This window comes from Sus scrofa, chromosome 8 (assembly GCF_054392235.1).
Source record: "Sus scrofa isolate SSC_HxYL_T2T_F1_AM1 chromosome 8, Sscrofa_HxYL_maternal_Yorkshire_Landrace_v2.0, whole genome shotgun sequence".
Taxonomy (NCBI): domain Eukaryota; kingdom Metazoa; phylum Chordata; class Mammalia; order Artiodactyla; family Suidae; genus Sus; species Sus scrofa.
The window spans coordinates 30140823-30155789 of NC_139390.1; the positions used below are offsets into that span (position 1 = coordinate 30140823).

At 40.8% G+C, this 14967-nt stretch overlaps 1 protein-coding gene across 7 annotated transcripts in view; it reads left to right on the forward strand.

Annotated features, from left to right (window-relative positions):
• Nucleotides 1-14967, forward strand: part of FAM114A1 (family with sequence similarity 114 member A1) — a 96836-nt gene that overhangs the window by 15766 nt on the left and 66103 nt on the right. For all 7 annotated transcript variants that reach the window (XR_014812312.1, XM_084971734.1, XM_084971735.1 and 4 more), the window contains exon 3: nucleotides 7026-7113. Coding sequence is in view for 6 of the 7 variants with exons in the window: in XM_084971734.1 (XP_084827860.1) it covers nucleotides 7026-7113 (88 nt within the window). In the remaining variant the exon portion in view is untranslated. The remainder of the gene's footprint in view (nucleotides 1-7025; nucleotides 7114-14967) is intronic.

The following is a 14967-nucleotide window of genomic DNA, read 5'->3' on the forward strand; positions in this document are numbered from 1 at the left end:
CTGATTAGATCCCTAGCCTGGGAACCTCCATATGCCGAGGGAGCGGCCCTAGAAAAGGCAAAAAAACAAAGAAAAAAAAGAATGCCAACATTACGATTAAAAGTTTCAAAGGAAAACAAAGACTACCACTCCATAGTTCTCTCCCTAGAAAAGGAAAAGCAGAATGTTTAAGAACCATAAAATTGCTAACAAGAGAGACAAAGACGAGAGACCCTGAGCCGACACACTGATGACAGATTTTTGCCTTTTAAATGAGTAGAGTTTGCTCCCAGATTTGTTTATTTCTCCCTTCTAAGCCCTTCTACATGATGACACCCAGTTTTTGACTTGGGCAACCAGCTGGATGCTGTTGCCTTTTGGCCATAGTGGGCGGTGCTTCCTCAGTCTGGGGGTGTATTAGAATCTCCTGGGAAGCTTGTTAGACATTCAGGTTCCTGGGCTCTACCCTGAGAGATTCGTATTCAAAAGATCACAGTGGAAGCCAAGAATCTGTATTGTCAATAAGTCCCCCCGGGGAATACTCTTGCAATCAGTCTATGGACCAGTGTTTGGGAACCACTAATACTAGCACATAGAAGAGCTAGTTGGGGGATGGCGTGAGCTGAGAATAGGGTGAGTTCAGTATTGACGATGCCATGAGACAGCCACATGAAGATAACTTTGTGGGCAGTTGGTGTTAGTGGGCTGGAGCCCAGGGGACAGAGAGAGAGTTGGAGGCCATCAGCAACTGGATGTTATTTAAGTAATGAGAGTGGCTGAGATTGCCTGGGTGTTACATATAAATAAAGAACAGAGGACTACAGACTTGGCCCTGCAGGTCTCCTGTCTCTAAGCCGGTGGGGTCATGCATAGCTCTTAGATCCTTTTTGATAGATGGTTGTTGCCAGCAAAGATGTCGAGAGGGTGAGAGTTACCTCTCTATAACCTCAACATCACATTCTGTAAATGAAATCAAATCTCAAATCACACTATACCACACTGACATCTTTAAATTACTTAACAAGTAAGTTAAAAATAGTTCATGAAAATCATTTCTCACATAAGCTTGAGAATGTGCCATTGTCCCAGATGTCTGGGTGTTTTGACCAATGAAAGGCAAAAGCCTCGAATTCTAGAGGCAGGGTTATCTTCCCTTATACCTGGCATCAAGAAACTAGAATTCTGGAAGTTCCCTTGCGGTGCAGCGGGTTAAGGATCTGGCACTGCCGCAGTGGTGGTGCAGGTTACAGCTGCAACGTGGGTTCAGTCCCTGGTCCAAGAACTTCCACATGCTATAGGTATGGCCAAGAAAAAAATATAAACAGAATTCCCTAGAGTTCAGAGCTGGCTATGGATAGAAAACCGTTTAGCACAGGGCAAAATCTTTTCTTATACCCTATTCATGTAACAGTAGGAAGAGGCTATAAAATGTTTAATCTTCTACAAATGTTGAATAACTTTAATTTCACCATCTAGAACCTCTTTCAGATGTTCAGAATGCTAGTTAACAGTCCACTGTGTTCTACCAGTTAAAACCTATTTCTGCAATTTGGTATGCTAATTAGCAAACATTAGGCGTTAATAGAGATGCAGATAATAGCAGTGCTCATTATAGCTGTCTCTGGAGTATGGCTTTGCATTCTTGATTAGGATGCTAGATGCCCCCCCACCCCCCGACTGTGTATTTTATTAGAATGCTGGAAGCACTTGGGTTGCAGCTTAATCTAAAGAGCTCCCGTGATTTTACAATATGCATGTAGAAACTTTCTAAAGTAAACTGAAATCACAAATGATGTAAATGATGGACGAAAAAAAGCAAAAGTCAGAAGATGGGACGTGAAAACCATAAGAACAGAGTCTTTTAAGAATTGAAAAAGGGTTGAGCTTCTAATGCAACTGAGAGGTCAAGAAATAAGATGACTAAATTAAGTCCATGGCTTTGACAACTAGGAAACCACTGTGACTTTGATGAGAATGGTCTCATGAAATAGCATGAGAAAGTCTCTGTGGTGAGTGGAGGGGTGTGGATATGGAGGTAGGCACCTTTTTTAAGAGGTGAGAAAGAAACCTATGGTGCAGAAACCAGACAAGTTTGAAGGAAACGTTTCGTCTTTGTGATTTTCATTGGTTGGTTTTAAGATGGATGAATGAAGAGCATCCCTGTACATGGGAAGCAGTCAGTAGGGAAGAGTTGAAAAGCTAGGAGAGAAGGGATAACAACCTTCCCAGGACCAGAGATGCTCAGGTGGAGGTGATGATTAGAACTAGGAGGAAGGTACCACTTCTATTATGATGGAAGGGAAGGAAATCATTGTGGGGTGGGGTGCCGTAAAGTTAGATTCATGTTTACATGAGTTTTTGGTGTAGGCCAGTGTGTGTTTTGTGCATTAAAAAAACTACTCAGGAGTTCCCGTCATGGCGCAGTGGTTAACAAATCCGACTAGGAACCATGGGGTTGCGGGTTCGATCCCTGGCCTTGCTCAGTGGGTTAAGGATCCGGCGTTGCCATGAGCTGTGGTGTAGGTCGCAGACGCGGCTCAGATCCCACGTTGCTGTGGCTCTGGCGTAGGCCAGTGGCTATGGCTCCGATTAGACCCCTAGCCTGGGAATCTCCATATGCCCTGGGAGCGGCCCTAGAAAAAGGCAAAAAGACAAAAAAAAAAAAAAAAAAAAAAAAGAAAAAAACCTACTCAGACTTTTTCTTTTTATAGCCACACCTGCAGCATTTGAAAGTTCCTGGGCTAGGGGTCAAATCAGAGCTGCAGCTGCCAGCCTACACCATAGCCACACAACACTGGATCTGAGCCGCATCTGCAAACTAGGCTGCAGCTTGTGGCAATGCTGGATCCTTGACTCACTGAGCCAGGCCAGGGATCCAACCCACATCCTCACAGACACTATGTCAGGTTCTTAACCTACTGAGCCACAGTGGGAACTCTGTCAGATTTTTAATATGGTTTCAACCATTAATGTTCAATGTATTAAGGTTACAGATTCAGAATGTTAATTCTTTTAGTGTTCATCTCACAAATCCTAACTCTCTTTAGAAGTCTAGCGAAATGGAATGGTCACTTTCAAGAAGCTTTTGATTAATGCTTGGTTCTTTTTGCCAACTTAAACATGGTCGAATATTTTTAAACTATGTCCATAAATTTAATATAATCCATCGACTTTTTAAGTACCTCATTTGTGTACTTAAAGTCTTGCTGAGTACATAAGAATTATTGTAAATGTATTAAATGTATAAAGGGGGCCAAATGACCCCTTAGGTGGTGTAACACTCTGCATATACTTAGGAAGATTTCAGCTTAAAATCAGAAGTCTAATAATTCCATTATTCGTCATCAATTGGTTTTCAAAAACTGTCACTCTATTTGGTCAAATTGCTTAAACATTAGTGGTACAGAAAAGACCAAATATGCAGGAAATATTAATAATATGACTTTCATGCCTTAAACCTTTCTGTATTTGATTGTAAATCTTCCTGGAGTTGAGTGATGTATACTCATCAAGAAAGAAAATAACATGGGAATAATTGAGGCCATTTTCAAGCAAATATTTTGACCGAGTTGCAGGCATCCAGAGCAGTTTATATCCCCTGAATGTCACCCTGTGCCCCCTTTTAGAACAGCTGCATCATGAGTTACAAAACTTAAAAAGGGTTTGGTTTCAAAACTCTTATTGTCCACATCCCAAGACCAAAGACATATACGGTATATGATTCTTGACCTACTCAAGGAAATAGAATAACCAGTTTGGACTTTATCCTTTAAGAGAAGTACATATATTTTCTATCTAAGTGTTAAAGACCTTTGAATTTGATGGAATTCTAAGATTTGTATGTATTTTTATATCTAAAGATACCAATGAACTTGATAGCCTAAAATAAATAAATGTATTTTCTATTTAATGATAAAGACCTTTAAATGGGCGATCAGATAGGTAAGTGTCTTTTCTATTTAAAGAACTTAGAACTTGACAGAATCTTGTACTCTTTCATATTCTTAGGACCACACAACAGTTACAGATGTTTAAATGATCTCCAGCTGAGTTTGAGAGATCCCTCTTGATCAGGCCAAGTCTGATTTGCTGTAACACTATGAGATCTTTCTTCTGAGATTTTGTAGGGAAGTTCTCATCGATAGCTTTTGTCTTCTCTGTGAACTAGGATATGAAGTTGTCAAAGGAGGTAGGGGTTACATAAGTGGGGGTGATAAAAAAAAAAGCTCTTAAATACCCATATTTGATCAAGGGAGCTCTAGGTGGATCCATACTGCCTGCTTTATAGTCTCATAAATGTGTGACATTAAAGCCAAGTTGAGATATGTTTATAATTCATGTTGGACATTAGTTTATATGGCTTTTATATTAAATGTGCACATGTAGTTATTTGAGTATTTGCCACTGATAACAAATATTCTTTGTAGCTGATCAAGAAGTCACAGCTCAGTGTCAAAGAAGCTTTATTAATAAAGTAATTGAAGTAGTCACTTGTTATACTGCAAAAAGTTCTAGACTCATTTAACATTTATTTCCATTTGCTAGTCAATTACTAGCTGTCAGAGCATATTAAGTATTGTAAATTTGAGTCAGAAGCTGTCACCCCTAAGTGTGTTAACTCTCCCTAATCGCATAGGTAGTGATTTGTCCCATGAGAGAATTATATTAATCACCAACGTACATCTGTCTTCACGATGGTATAAAATTGCCACTGGCTTCCATTGCTGAAGTGAAGTAAATCAATGTAGACACCAAAAATGAAAGCAGACTGTCATGAATCATAAGTATTTCCATTCATGTTAACAAGCTTCTGATTGTTTCCAAACAGAAAAAAATGTCGGCCAACTTTCAAAGCGTTTTGCTTCTTAGTGTTAAAAATGTCATTGCTTATTATCATTACTCCTTAACATTTATGGAGTTTTTGTTATGTGCTAGGCACTATGTTCACAGCTTTATGTGAATTAGTTCTTTTTAATTTTCATAACAACCCTGTGAAGGTATTGGTTCTTATACTTATGGTTGCATTTTGTGATGAGTCAATGATGTCTTAAAGGACTTGAGCAATTAACTTGTCCAAAATAGCAGGGCCCACCCAAGCCATTTAATTCCATAGCCTTTTCTCTTGACCAGTAGTTTACACTGATGGATGGTGTTTGATATTTACTAAGTGAATCAGTTAGGAATGCATTTGGGTGCAAGTAACTAAATCAAACAAACAGTGGCTTACAAATTAGCAATTTGGTTTTTTCTCACTTAACAGAAGGAATGGAGATAGGAAGCTATTCACATTTGTTGAGTAGCTTAGCAGTGCCAAGACTCTGTGATTCCCTGGCCTTTCCCTCATGGCAGCAAAAATGGCTGCTTCAGTTTCAAGCACCAAATCCACTTTCAGGGCAGGAAGAAAGAGAGAGGAGAGAGTTGGCAAGCTATAACTGCATAATTATCATGAAAGCAAAACGTTTCCCATTTATGTCTCATTGGTCAAAACTGTTCTGTTTCACATGGCCACTCTCACCCACAAGGTGGCAGACTGCAGGGAGAAGGAAGTTGGACATGACTGATGGACCAGGCTTGGGTCAAAGTTATGGAGTCTACAAACTCTGTAGGGATGTTTCACTTCCTCCTTAACTTCTCTCTTACTCTTTTTGGAGTGAAAGAGTTGTGATTCTTCATCTCCTAATTGTAATCTTGCCTCATTTTCTAAAATGCATTCCTGGATATTAAGGAAAAGCTGTGTTTCTGCGAATTAAGTCAGGAGGCATTGGTTGCAAATCACAAAAACTATTACATATCTAAGGAAATGGATAACTTTTAGTCATTTATTCAACAACTAAATTTATTAAGCCCGCATTGTATGCCATACACTCTTCAATGTTTGGGGGCTATATCAGTGAAACATAAGTGAGAGAGAAAGAGAAGGAATGTGTTGGAATCTCATAGAACCTAAAGGTAGGAATGCAGCAGGGCCTTGAAGATGGACAGGAACCAGGGGCTGAGAAGCTCGCAGGAATCCAAACAGCTTCTCTGAGCACATGTCCTTCATTCTGCTCACTCTGCTTTCTCTTAATTCTCAGTCTGCATGGTGGATAGAATATGGTCACCCCACCTTGCCTGAGTTTTTATCTTCTATTCAGGCTAACCAGAATCTCTCAGCCCCAACCCAAACACCTAGGAGAAAGAATTTGAATCTACTGAACCCAGGATCAGTGGAAGAGATAGTTACAGGGGTCATCATGAGTGGAGTGGACACCTTGAAAGTTGTCTACCTCAAAAAGCTTCCTGGAGTTCCCATCGTGGCTCAGTGGAAATGAATCCATGAGGACGTGGGTTTGATCCCTGGCCTTGCTCAGTGGGTCAGGGATCTGGGATTGATGTGAGCTGTGGTGTAGGTCGCAGACGTGGCTCAGATCCTGCGTTACTGTGGCTGTGGTGTAGGCTGGCAGCTACAGCTCCGATTTGACCCCTAGCCTGGGAACTTCTATATGCCTCTGTTGCAGCCCTGGGGGCGGGGGGGAAGGCTTCCTGATGCTGGTCCCCATCTCCAAGCTTACTGGCGCTTTTCTAGACACTTTGCCCACTACTAGCCATGCCAGAGCTCCCTCCTACCACCCTAGAAATTTGAAAGTTAACATTACCTTGAAAAGCACATTTTTTTAGTTCCATAAAAATTGCATGAGTTGTTTTGGAGTTTTTCAAATCACTCTGTGCCCTACAATATTAAATCTCTCCTTCCCCTCCACAGCCCTGCCCCTGTCTTCCAGATAATGGGAGATTTGCGTCTTGGTTGACATCAAATTCCCTTCCTCTCACTTCAAGCCAAGCCCTCAAGAAGTCAATCAACACATCAGTTTGGTTCCAAAGTGCACATTGCAATGTGGGCTGATATATTCTTTTACGGCCCCTTATAAACTATAAGCCAGGGAGATATGGTTGTTGGTGATTTTTTTTTTTTTTTTTAAACTTGTCTTCGTTTCAAACCCATGGGTGTTTTTCCATTAAGGACTAAGCCAAATTGCTGACCTTGTGGCTAATCTGGTTTTTTGCAGGCTGTGGATTCCTCTCCACGTGGAGGAGGATGGGCAGGCTGGGGCTCCTGGGGCAAATCTCTGCTCTCGTCAGCATCTGCCACAGTAGGTAAGCGCTCTGTGTTGCATTTGAATGGATAAAGTTCAGGGACCCAATAGGAAATGACATTGTGATCATGCCATGTTCTGATAGAGTTTAATATTAGCTCATGGCAATAAGAGCCAATCGTTTTTAGTGCTTGCTGTTCCAAGTACTTTGTGTATATTAAGACGTTTATTCTTCAAAGTAACTGTGTAAGGAGATACTCCTATTTTTCTCCACTCTTATAAATAAGGGAGCTGAATCATGAAGAGGCTGAGACCTTGTCCAAAGTCAGAAGTAGGTGAATTGGGATCTGAACCACACAGCATCAGTTTTAATCATTATGTTATACTGACTCTTACAATATGATATTCAGGCTTTTATAATATATTCTTATACCTTTGTACTTACCATCCCACTTGAACATGTTAAAATACACAACTAGCCTACTCCCTAGAAGGATCTGAGGTATCACAATAAAAGGCACTTCATCACAGAGCACTGAAATACAAGTAGAAAAAAAATATGCAAGTAGGAGGGAGATATATATCAAGGCTAATAGAGTTACTATAACTGAACGTTGACCTTAACGCTGAGATTCTTGGCTGCCAGTAGATTATCCTGCTCATAAAATGATAAAACAGAATGTAGTTTTTAAATATAAATTCATTTTCCTTGCATTAAATTTTTGAAGAAACGCCCCGTGTTGGCTCTTATACAAAGAGAACATATGATGGACAATGTCTTCATCCGTGAAGGTTTGGCAAAATATTCTTCATGTGACTATTTCTCAGGTCCACTCTTCATGAAAACTGAAGCTATGACATAAACATGTCTGAGATCATGTAGCAAAGGCGTTTCATCTTGAGGGTGGAGAGGGAGGAGCAGGATGGAGAAGCCACAGGTAACACAGCATTCAGATCCTCTAACTCAGGTGTTCCCAAAGTGTAGTCTGTGGCATGAGGATCTTTCTTCTGATGAGCCATGAGTTGGTCCAATTCACTGTTACTCCTAAAACCATGAGGGCTGAGGTCTTTGACCTCAGTGGACCATGGTCACAAATAGTTGAAGGGCCAGCTATCTAATTTGATAGCCTTTAGCCTGCCTGGAAGAATGGGTTGATTGCATTCCCCTAGTTCCATATCTGTCAGGTATCCAGAGACCTCTGGCAAGAAGCAGATGGTGGAGTTCCCATTGTGGCTCGAGGAAATGAATCTGATTAGTTTCATGAGGATGCAGGTTCAATCCCTGGCCTCACTCAGTGGGTTAAGGATCTGGCATTGCTGTGAGCTGTGGTGGAGGTCGTAGACATGGCTTGGATCTGGTGTTGCTGTGGCTATAGCAGAGGCTGGCAGCTGCAGCTCCTACTCAACCCCTAGCCTGGGAACTTCCATATGCCGCAATTGCAGCCCTAAAAAGACAAAATAAAATAAAATGCTAGCTTTAAAAAAAAAAAAAAAAAAAAAGCAGCAGCAGCAGCAGATGGTCAAATCAACGTTGCCCTCTCCAGTGAGAGCCTGGAAAGCAGATTTTTTTTCTATTGCTAATTGAAGGGCCAGGTATGCTGCGGATTTTACAAATGCAAATGGAAAAATTAATCAGATTAGAGGAACCTGTTCTAGTTTCTAAACAGGATGGATTCTCTTCACGAGGGTGATGGCAGGCACCTGCAGTCATCCTGCTTCCTAGGACAAGTGTTTGAGCTTTGAGTGGCCCTTAAATGGATCTTGCCACTGGCAGCATTCAGGAGTGGCATGCTTTCTGAACCAAAAATTAAAAACATGAGGTCTAAAAGTTTTTGAAATTGAGATAAGTCATAGAACACTAGGTAATGTGGTCACCAAATTATACAGCTCTCCTCCTAGTTTAATGTCATAAAACAGTACAGTGTTTTGGGTGCTTCTTATACTGGCATCCAGAACTGTCCTGGCTTATAAGGAATGAATTCGGGGTTTCAGAAAGTTCCATCATAGACAAAGGATTTAAATATTTTTTATGTCATATGCATTGTTGTTTTTTTTATTTTTTATTTTTTTTAATTTATTTTTTTTATTTTCCCACTGTACAGCAAGGGGGTCAGGTTATCCTTACATGTATGCATTACAATTACAGTTTTTCCCCCACCCTTTCTTCTGTTGCAACATGAGTGTCTAGACATAGTTCTCAATGCTATTCAGCAGGATCTCCTTGTAAATCTGTTTTTTTTTATTTAGGATTTAATTTTTTGTTGAAACTTTAAATACATAAGTTCCTTCCACAGTAAATACAGCCATCAGCTGCCCAGTGGGTGGCAGGTGCAGGGGTTTTCGCTGCACCATAGGTGCACCCACCTGTGACTGCTCTGCTCCTGGCTGGTCTCTTTGCTATTGTTTCTCACTGGTCAGCAGCTATACCACATGATTTAACTTTGGGCTTTGCTGAACCCTAATAAGTTGTTCCATCCATCAACTGGCAGCTTCCCCGTTGAATTTACTGTTCACTATCTTCTTAAGTGTCCTGTTGTAATCTGACCTTTGCACGTATACAGCCTGGTGCAGCCTTCATCCCATGGACTATGCTCTAGTGCCTCTGGGTTTTGTTACCTGGTTCAGGTATAACCAGTAAATGATGCTAGCTTCACTGTTTTAAAATCAGGTGGTGACTCCTGTGGCAGGTCTCAACCCACACTGGCAGGCACTCACCATCTAATTTGATCTCAAGGCAGTGTCTTCAGCTATAGCCTGTGCTTGGGTTTGGTGTTACTCTGGAAGTTTCACTGTGTCTAAGGCACCACAAAGATGATGAATGTTGTGTCTTGTTAATGTTGCAACCACTTAAACCCTTGGGTGGGTCTCACCTGGCTCTGTGCCATCACTAGTCCAGGAGAGCCTAGAGAGACAACCACCTGTGGACCAGCCTGATCACAACTTCCTCTTTCCCTCCTGTGGTTAGTGGAGGTAGGGTTCCCTCTAAGGGGGCTTGACAGTTGCACATTGCAGAATACCAGAATGAAGTTCAGAAGACTCTCTTATATTCATCTCTGTTGCTATACAACAAACTGCTACAGATGTAGAGGTTTAAAAATAACATACAGTGATTATTTCACAATTTCTATGTATCAGGAGTTTGGGTATAAGGCGGCTGGGTTCTCTGCTTAGTGACTTGCCAGGCTGAAATCAAGGTGTGAGCCAGCTGCATTCTCATCTGACATTTGAGGTTATTCACGTTGGCGGAATTCAGTTCTTTGTAGTTGTCATGCTGTCCTGTTTTGTTGTTGGTTGTTGGTCAAGAGTCACTCAGCTCCTAGAGGCTGCCCTCAGGTCCTTCTTCAAAGCCAGCAGGGTAATGGCTCCCATGCTTCAAACCTTTCCCTTTAGGAAGGGCCCAAGTCCCTTTTAAAGGCCCACCTGGGTAGTTCATGCTCCCCCAAGAAGATCGCTCTTTTAATTAATTCAACTTCAATTGATTAAGGACCTTAGTTACTTCTGAAAAGTCCCTTCACCTTTGCCGTATAATGGAACCTAAACAGGGGAATCTTCTCATGTTGACAATCCTGCCCACACTCAAGGCAGAGAGGATTACATGGTATATATGCCAGGAGTGAGAATCCTGGGAGGTGGAGGGAGTCTCTAAGTTCTGCCTACCACACTTTCTTTTTCTGTTTGAAATTCTCATCAGTTACACCACCAGTTCCAGGAACTTTGTATTTTGAACGGTTCTAGCTACATACTGGAATTCTGGAAAGCTTTTTAATCTTGGCATTTTTCTCCTATTTGCACCCACAATGACCAAAGGACACATGAGGGAAGAGCAAAGAAATTTTGAAATATTGATACTCATTCTAAGAATCACTTTGGACAAATTGGAGCTATCTTTAGAGAAGTAGAAACTAAATTTGTTTATCACCACTGGCATGATGAATGCAATAGCAAGGTGGCTGAACAACCAGAGTTGTTCCCAAGACATATTTTGGAGATTTCTGGTCAAGACAGGCTGTAACTTTACAAAGTAACAGTAGCTAAACTAATAGCAATATATATTTTAAAATGAGATTAGTATTTTTGTGTACCTGATAGAGAACTAAAACTTGTAGCATAAGAGGAGGCTGAAGTCATAGGTCCCAAGGCTGGAAACAGGCAGTAGTGGTGATTAGGAATTTGACTCCCAAAAGACAATAGGTATCACAAATATCCCACAACTGGAGAAGTGTCCTAGCCAGCCTCCCAGCCTGAAACAGAGGGTTAGAATAGGGTTCAAGTACCTGTGAACAGAAGTTTGAAAAAGTTTTGGGCATCCTAGATTGTGGTCTATCTTGAGCTGCTACCTTTGGATTGAGAGAAGCAAGCAAGGTGCACCTTCTGTCATGTACAGGAAAACAATATCCACCCAGGGCTTTGCAGCATTAACAATTTATTCTCACAGAGCAGAGAAACTTATTGGAAAAAACAGAGCATTCATAGCAGTCAATGAGCTCTTGAAGGTTTATAAATTGCCTGCGGAAAGTAAAGAAAGAAAACAACCATGTATTCTATTGCAATTGATTCCTATTCAGAAACCTCATGTTACCCCCCAGGGTAATTCCAGTTGGAGATGGAATTCTGTGCAAAAAACAGAAATCTGTAACAAAACTCAGAGATGTCAATTGAGCACTAGAAATGGAAACCAATTCTTCTTACAGTTGTTGAAAAACTGCAGTCACGATCATTAGAACTGTTTAGAGTTGATGGGAGAGTAATTGGAGAATGGAAACATTTAGAAGAAATGAGCACTGTATCAGGAGTCCTAAAACCTGAGACCTGGTCCTGACTGCTGCTGTCTTGTGATCACAAAGAATTGTCACTAACTAGCTACACCGTGGACCGAAGCTCTCTCGATTCAGCATCCTTTCTTGGAAAAGTGTGGGTGGAAGAACTTGAGAAATTCTGAGAATCCTTCCAACTTTTGGAATATGATGATCTCTAATCAGTTGCTATATATAACAGGAGAAAGATAATCATTACAACTGTACTAAGTAGAAAAATAGAGAAAATTGATTGACTTTGCTACACTGGATTTTTATATGTTTCGCCTCACTACTTTGACCCCCAAGATTAGGAAAAAGGAGAAAAAGTGATCTTCCCAATGCTTATATAAAATCAAACATTTCTCAGCTAACAATTGTTTTTGGAGAGGCCATAACTCCTGCCTGCATCCATTTAGTTCATAGCCACACTGTTATCACATTCTAAGAAGCTTTGACCAGCTACCACCTATACCTTTGGACATAAAATGCAATAAAAATGGTTATTATTTTGAGATCCAGATAGAAACCAGAATGGAAAAAAAAAAAAAAAAAGAAAGAAAAAAAGGATATTGATGATAGTTTTCAAGTGCTGTCGTGAAAACCAGATGCAGTTTTTCCACAGACACCTTTCAGACCTGACTTCTTAGTAGAATATTTTGCTAAGCTAAGTGATAGACCAGTAATCAAAATGAAAGTTAACAGTGCTGAGACGTATACAGATATTACAAGGTAAAAACTCTATTGTAGAAGAGAACGACTTATTTCCAAATATTGCAAAAGGCCTAGAGATTTATTTTAAATTCTAGTTTTGACAGTTTTATGAGTCTAAACGCCTTGTGCAAGGATACTTGAGGAGGGGGAGGGAGATCTGATCTGCATGTTTACTTTTTCAGAATTACCATTGTTCTCCTTTCCCATCCTCTCCCGAGTTACATAGGTTTTTCCTTCTGCACCTTTTAATGAAAGTCTTTTACCAGCACCGTCAGAAATAATGACAGTGTTTATCACAGAGGATGGCAAGCTTGTCAAAATGATACCTATAGTAAGAACTCTTAACTAGATATTTTGCTATCAGTCACATGGATTCCTTTTTGAAGGTGACGTGGCTGACGATGTGAAAATTCTCAAGGGTCATCAATACAGATGTTAATAGGATTGATGCGTGGAATTTGTTCAAAATCCTTTACAATCTATGAATAAGGCCCAGGGGTTAATGAATTCCTGTGTGATGGCGAGGCAAACACAGTGAGTTCAGAAACTCGTCTCATCAGTTTTAAAACTAAAAAGAAGTGAGTATCTGATTACAGTGTAGACCCTTCATTATGGAGAGAGAGGACTTTCCGAAAGGAAGGTTGATTGGCTCCACTTTTTACTGCCTGAAGTTTACTTTATTTGAGCGCAGGGACATTATCTACGGATATTTCTAAACAGCTGCTTCTCACAACTTTTTGTATCTTGAATTCATTGATAGTAGAGTCTGAAATGTAGCCAGTATTTTTTAATTGTGCTGTTTCTCAAAAGTTTACCTGAAGAAGAGTAGAAATGGGTACAATCTTCAGAAGAGCAATCAGCACTACCTATAAAATTTTAAACGCACATGCTCTCTGTCTAGCAGTTCCACTGTTGATTCTTTGCAAAAAGTCATTAATATGTATGTACCAAGATGTTCAATATGGAATTCATCCAGCAAATACTCATCATGCCACGCACAATTCTAGCCACTTGAGATAAGGCAGTGAGCAAAGGAGACAAGGACCCCGTGGAAGAGCTTACAAACGAGTGGAAGGGTGCAGACAATAAACCGTATACATAATGAGTAGGAAAATGATCTAAAGGGTTAGAAGCTGTAAGTCTATGGAAAATATAAACTAGAGTCAGGAGTACAGGTTAAGGTTTTAAAAAGAGTGATTATGGGGAGACCTTTAGTGAGGTGATATCTGAGCAAAGACCAGAGGAGGTGGGGGAGGTCACCAGGCATATAGGAAAAACTGGACACAACCCATGTATCCATCCATAGAGAACATGAACACGTGACACAGCCATTCAGTGGAATAATTCTAGGCAACTGTTAAAAAGAATGAGATAGGTCAGCGTCCCGGGTTGGATGCTTGAGGAAGAGACTGAGACAGGGACGTATATGCTGGAGTTTTACGGGGAAGGGCTCTCACAAGCAAGCCTTACAAGAGAGCGCACTGGGAAGCAGAACTGGGCTGCGGGAGAACTACAGTGCAGTTGTGTCAGCGGCCTCAGCCCATTCAATAGGGAGCTTGAAGGTTGGGATGACTCTTCAGAGGTGTCCCCAATCAATGCACAGGGTCCGGCTTTTGTATCACCAGCTCCCCCATTGACCAGTCAATATAGCACAGTCTTGGGGGAGTGAATTCCCTTTGGCAAAGGACATTTCAAGGGGAGGCGGTCAGTGGAGAGCTGTCAGCAGGGGAGAAGGAGCCCTGGGATCCCAGGCAGCACACACAACCTCCACCGCTCTCTGCGGGTGCTGAGACCACCACCATCTATGCCGACGCCAGGTCCAGCACTCATATGGAGTGATATGCTTTTAAAACCTTTTCCTGAAAAGAATCACAAGAAACAAATTAGAGTTGTTATCTTTGAAAGGAAATGGAGAGCGGGGGTGAGCGAGGGGGGAGACAGGGTCACTTTAAGTCTTTTAAGAGCCCCTGGCACCCCTCCTTTTGCAAGTCCCTCTCATATCCCAAGAAATATAATAAAATGCACCCATATCCCTTATGAACTACATAATTTATATGTAACGATGAAAGCGTTGAATTTACTTCAACTATGGTTGACCAGTTGACCTAATATTACATATTTTTTTATATAATGATTTTTATTTTTTTTCCTTTATAGCTGGTTTACAGCATTCTGTCAATTTTCTACTGTACAGCATGGTGACCCAGTACACATACATGTATACATTCTGTATACATGTGTAATATTACATTTTTGAATACATTTAAGCAAATATTAATTTCTAATTTGCAAATTTCCTTTTTTGTCTTTTAGAACCAATCCTTCTTTTCACATCTTAACTAGTTCCATAGACCCTTGTAAGATCATAGACTCTATCGTCTGTTATGTCAGTGGACTCTGTCAGGGGA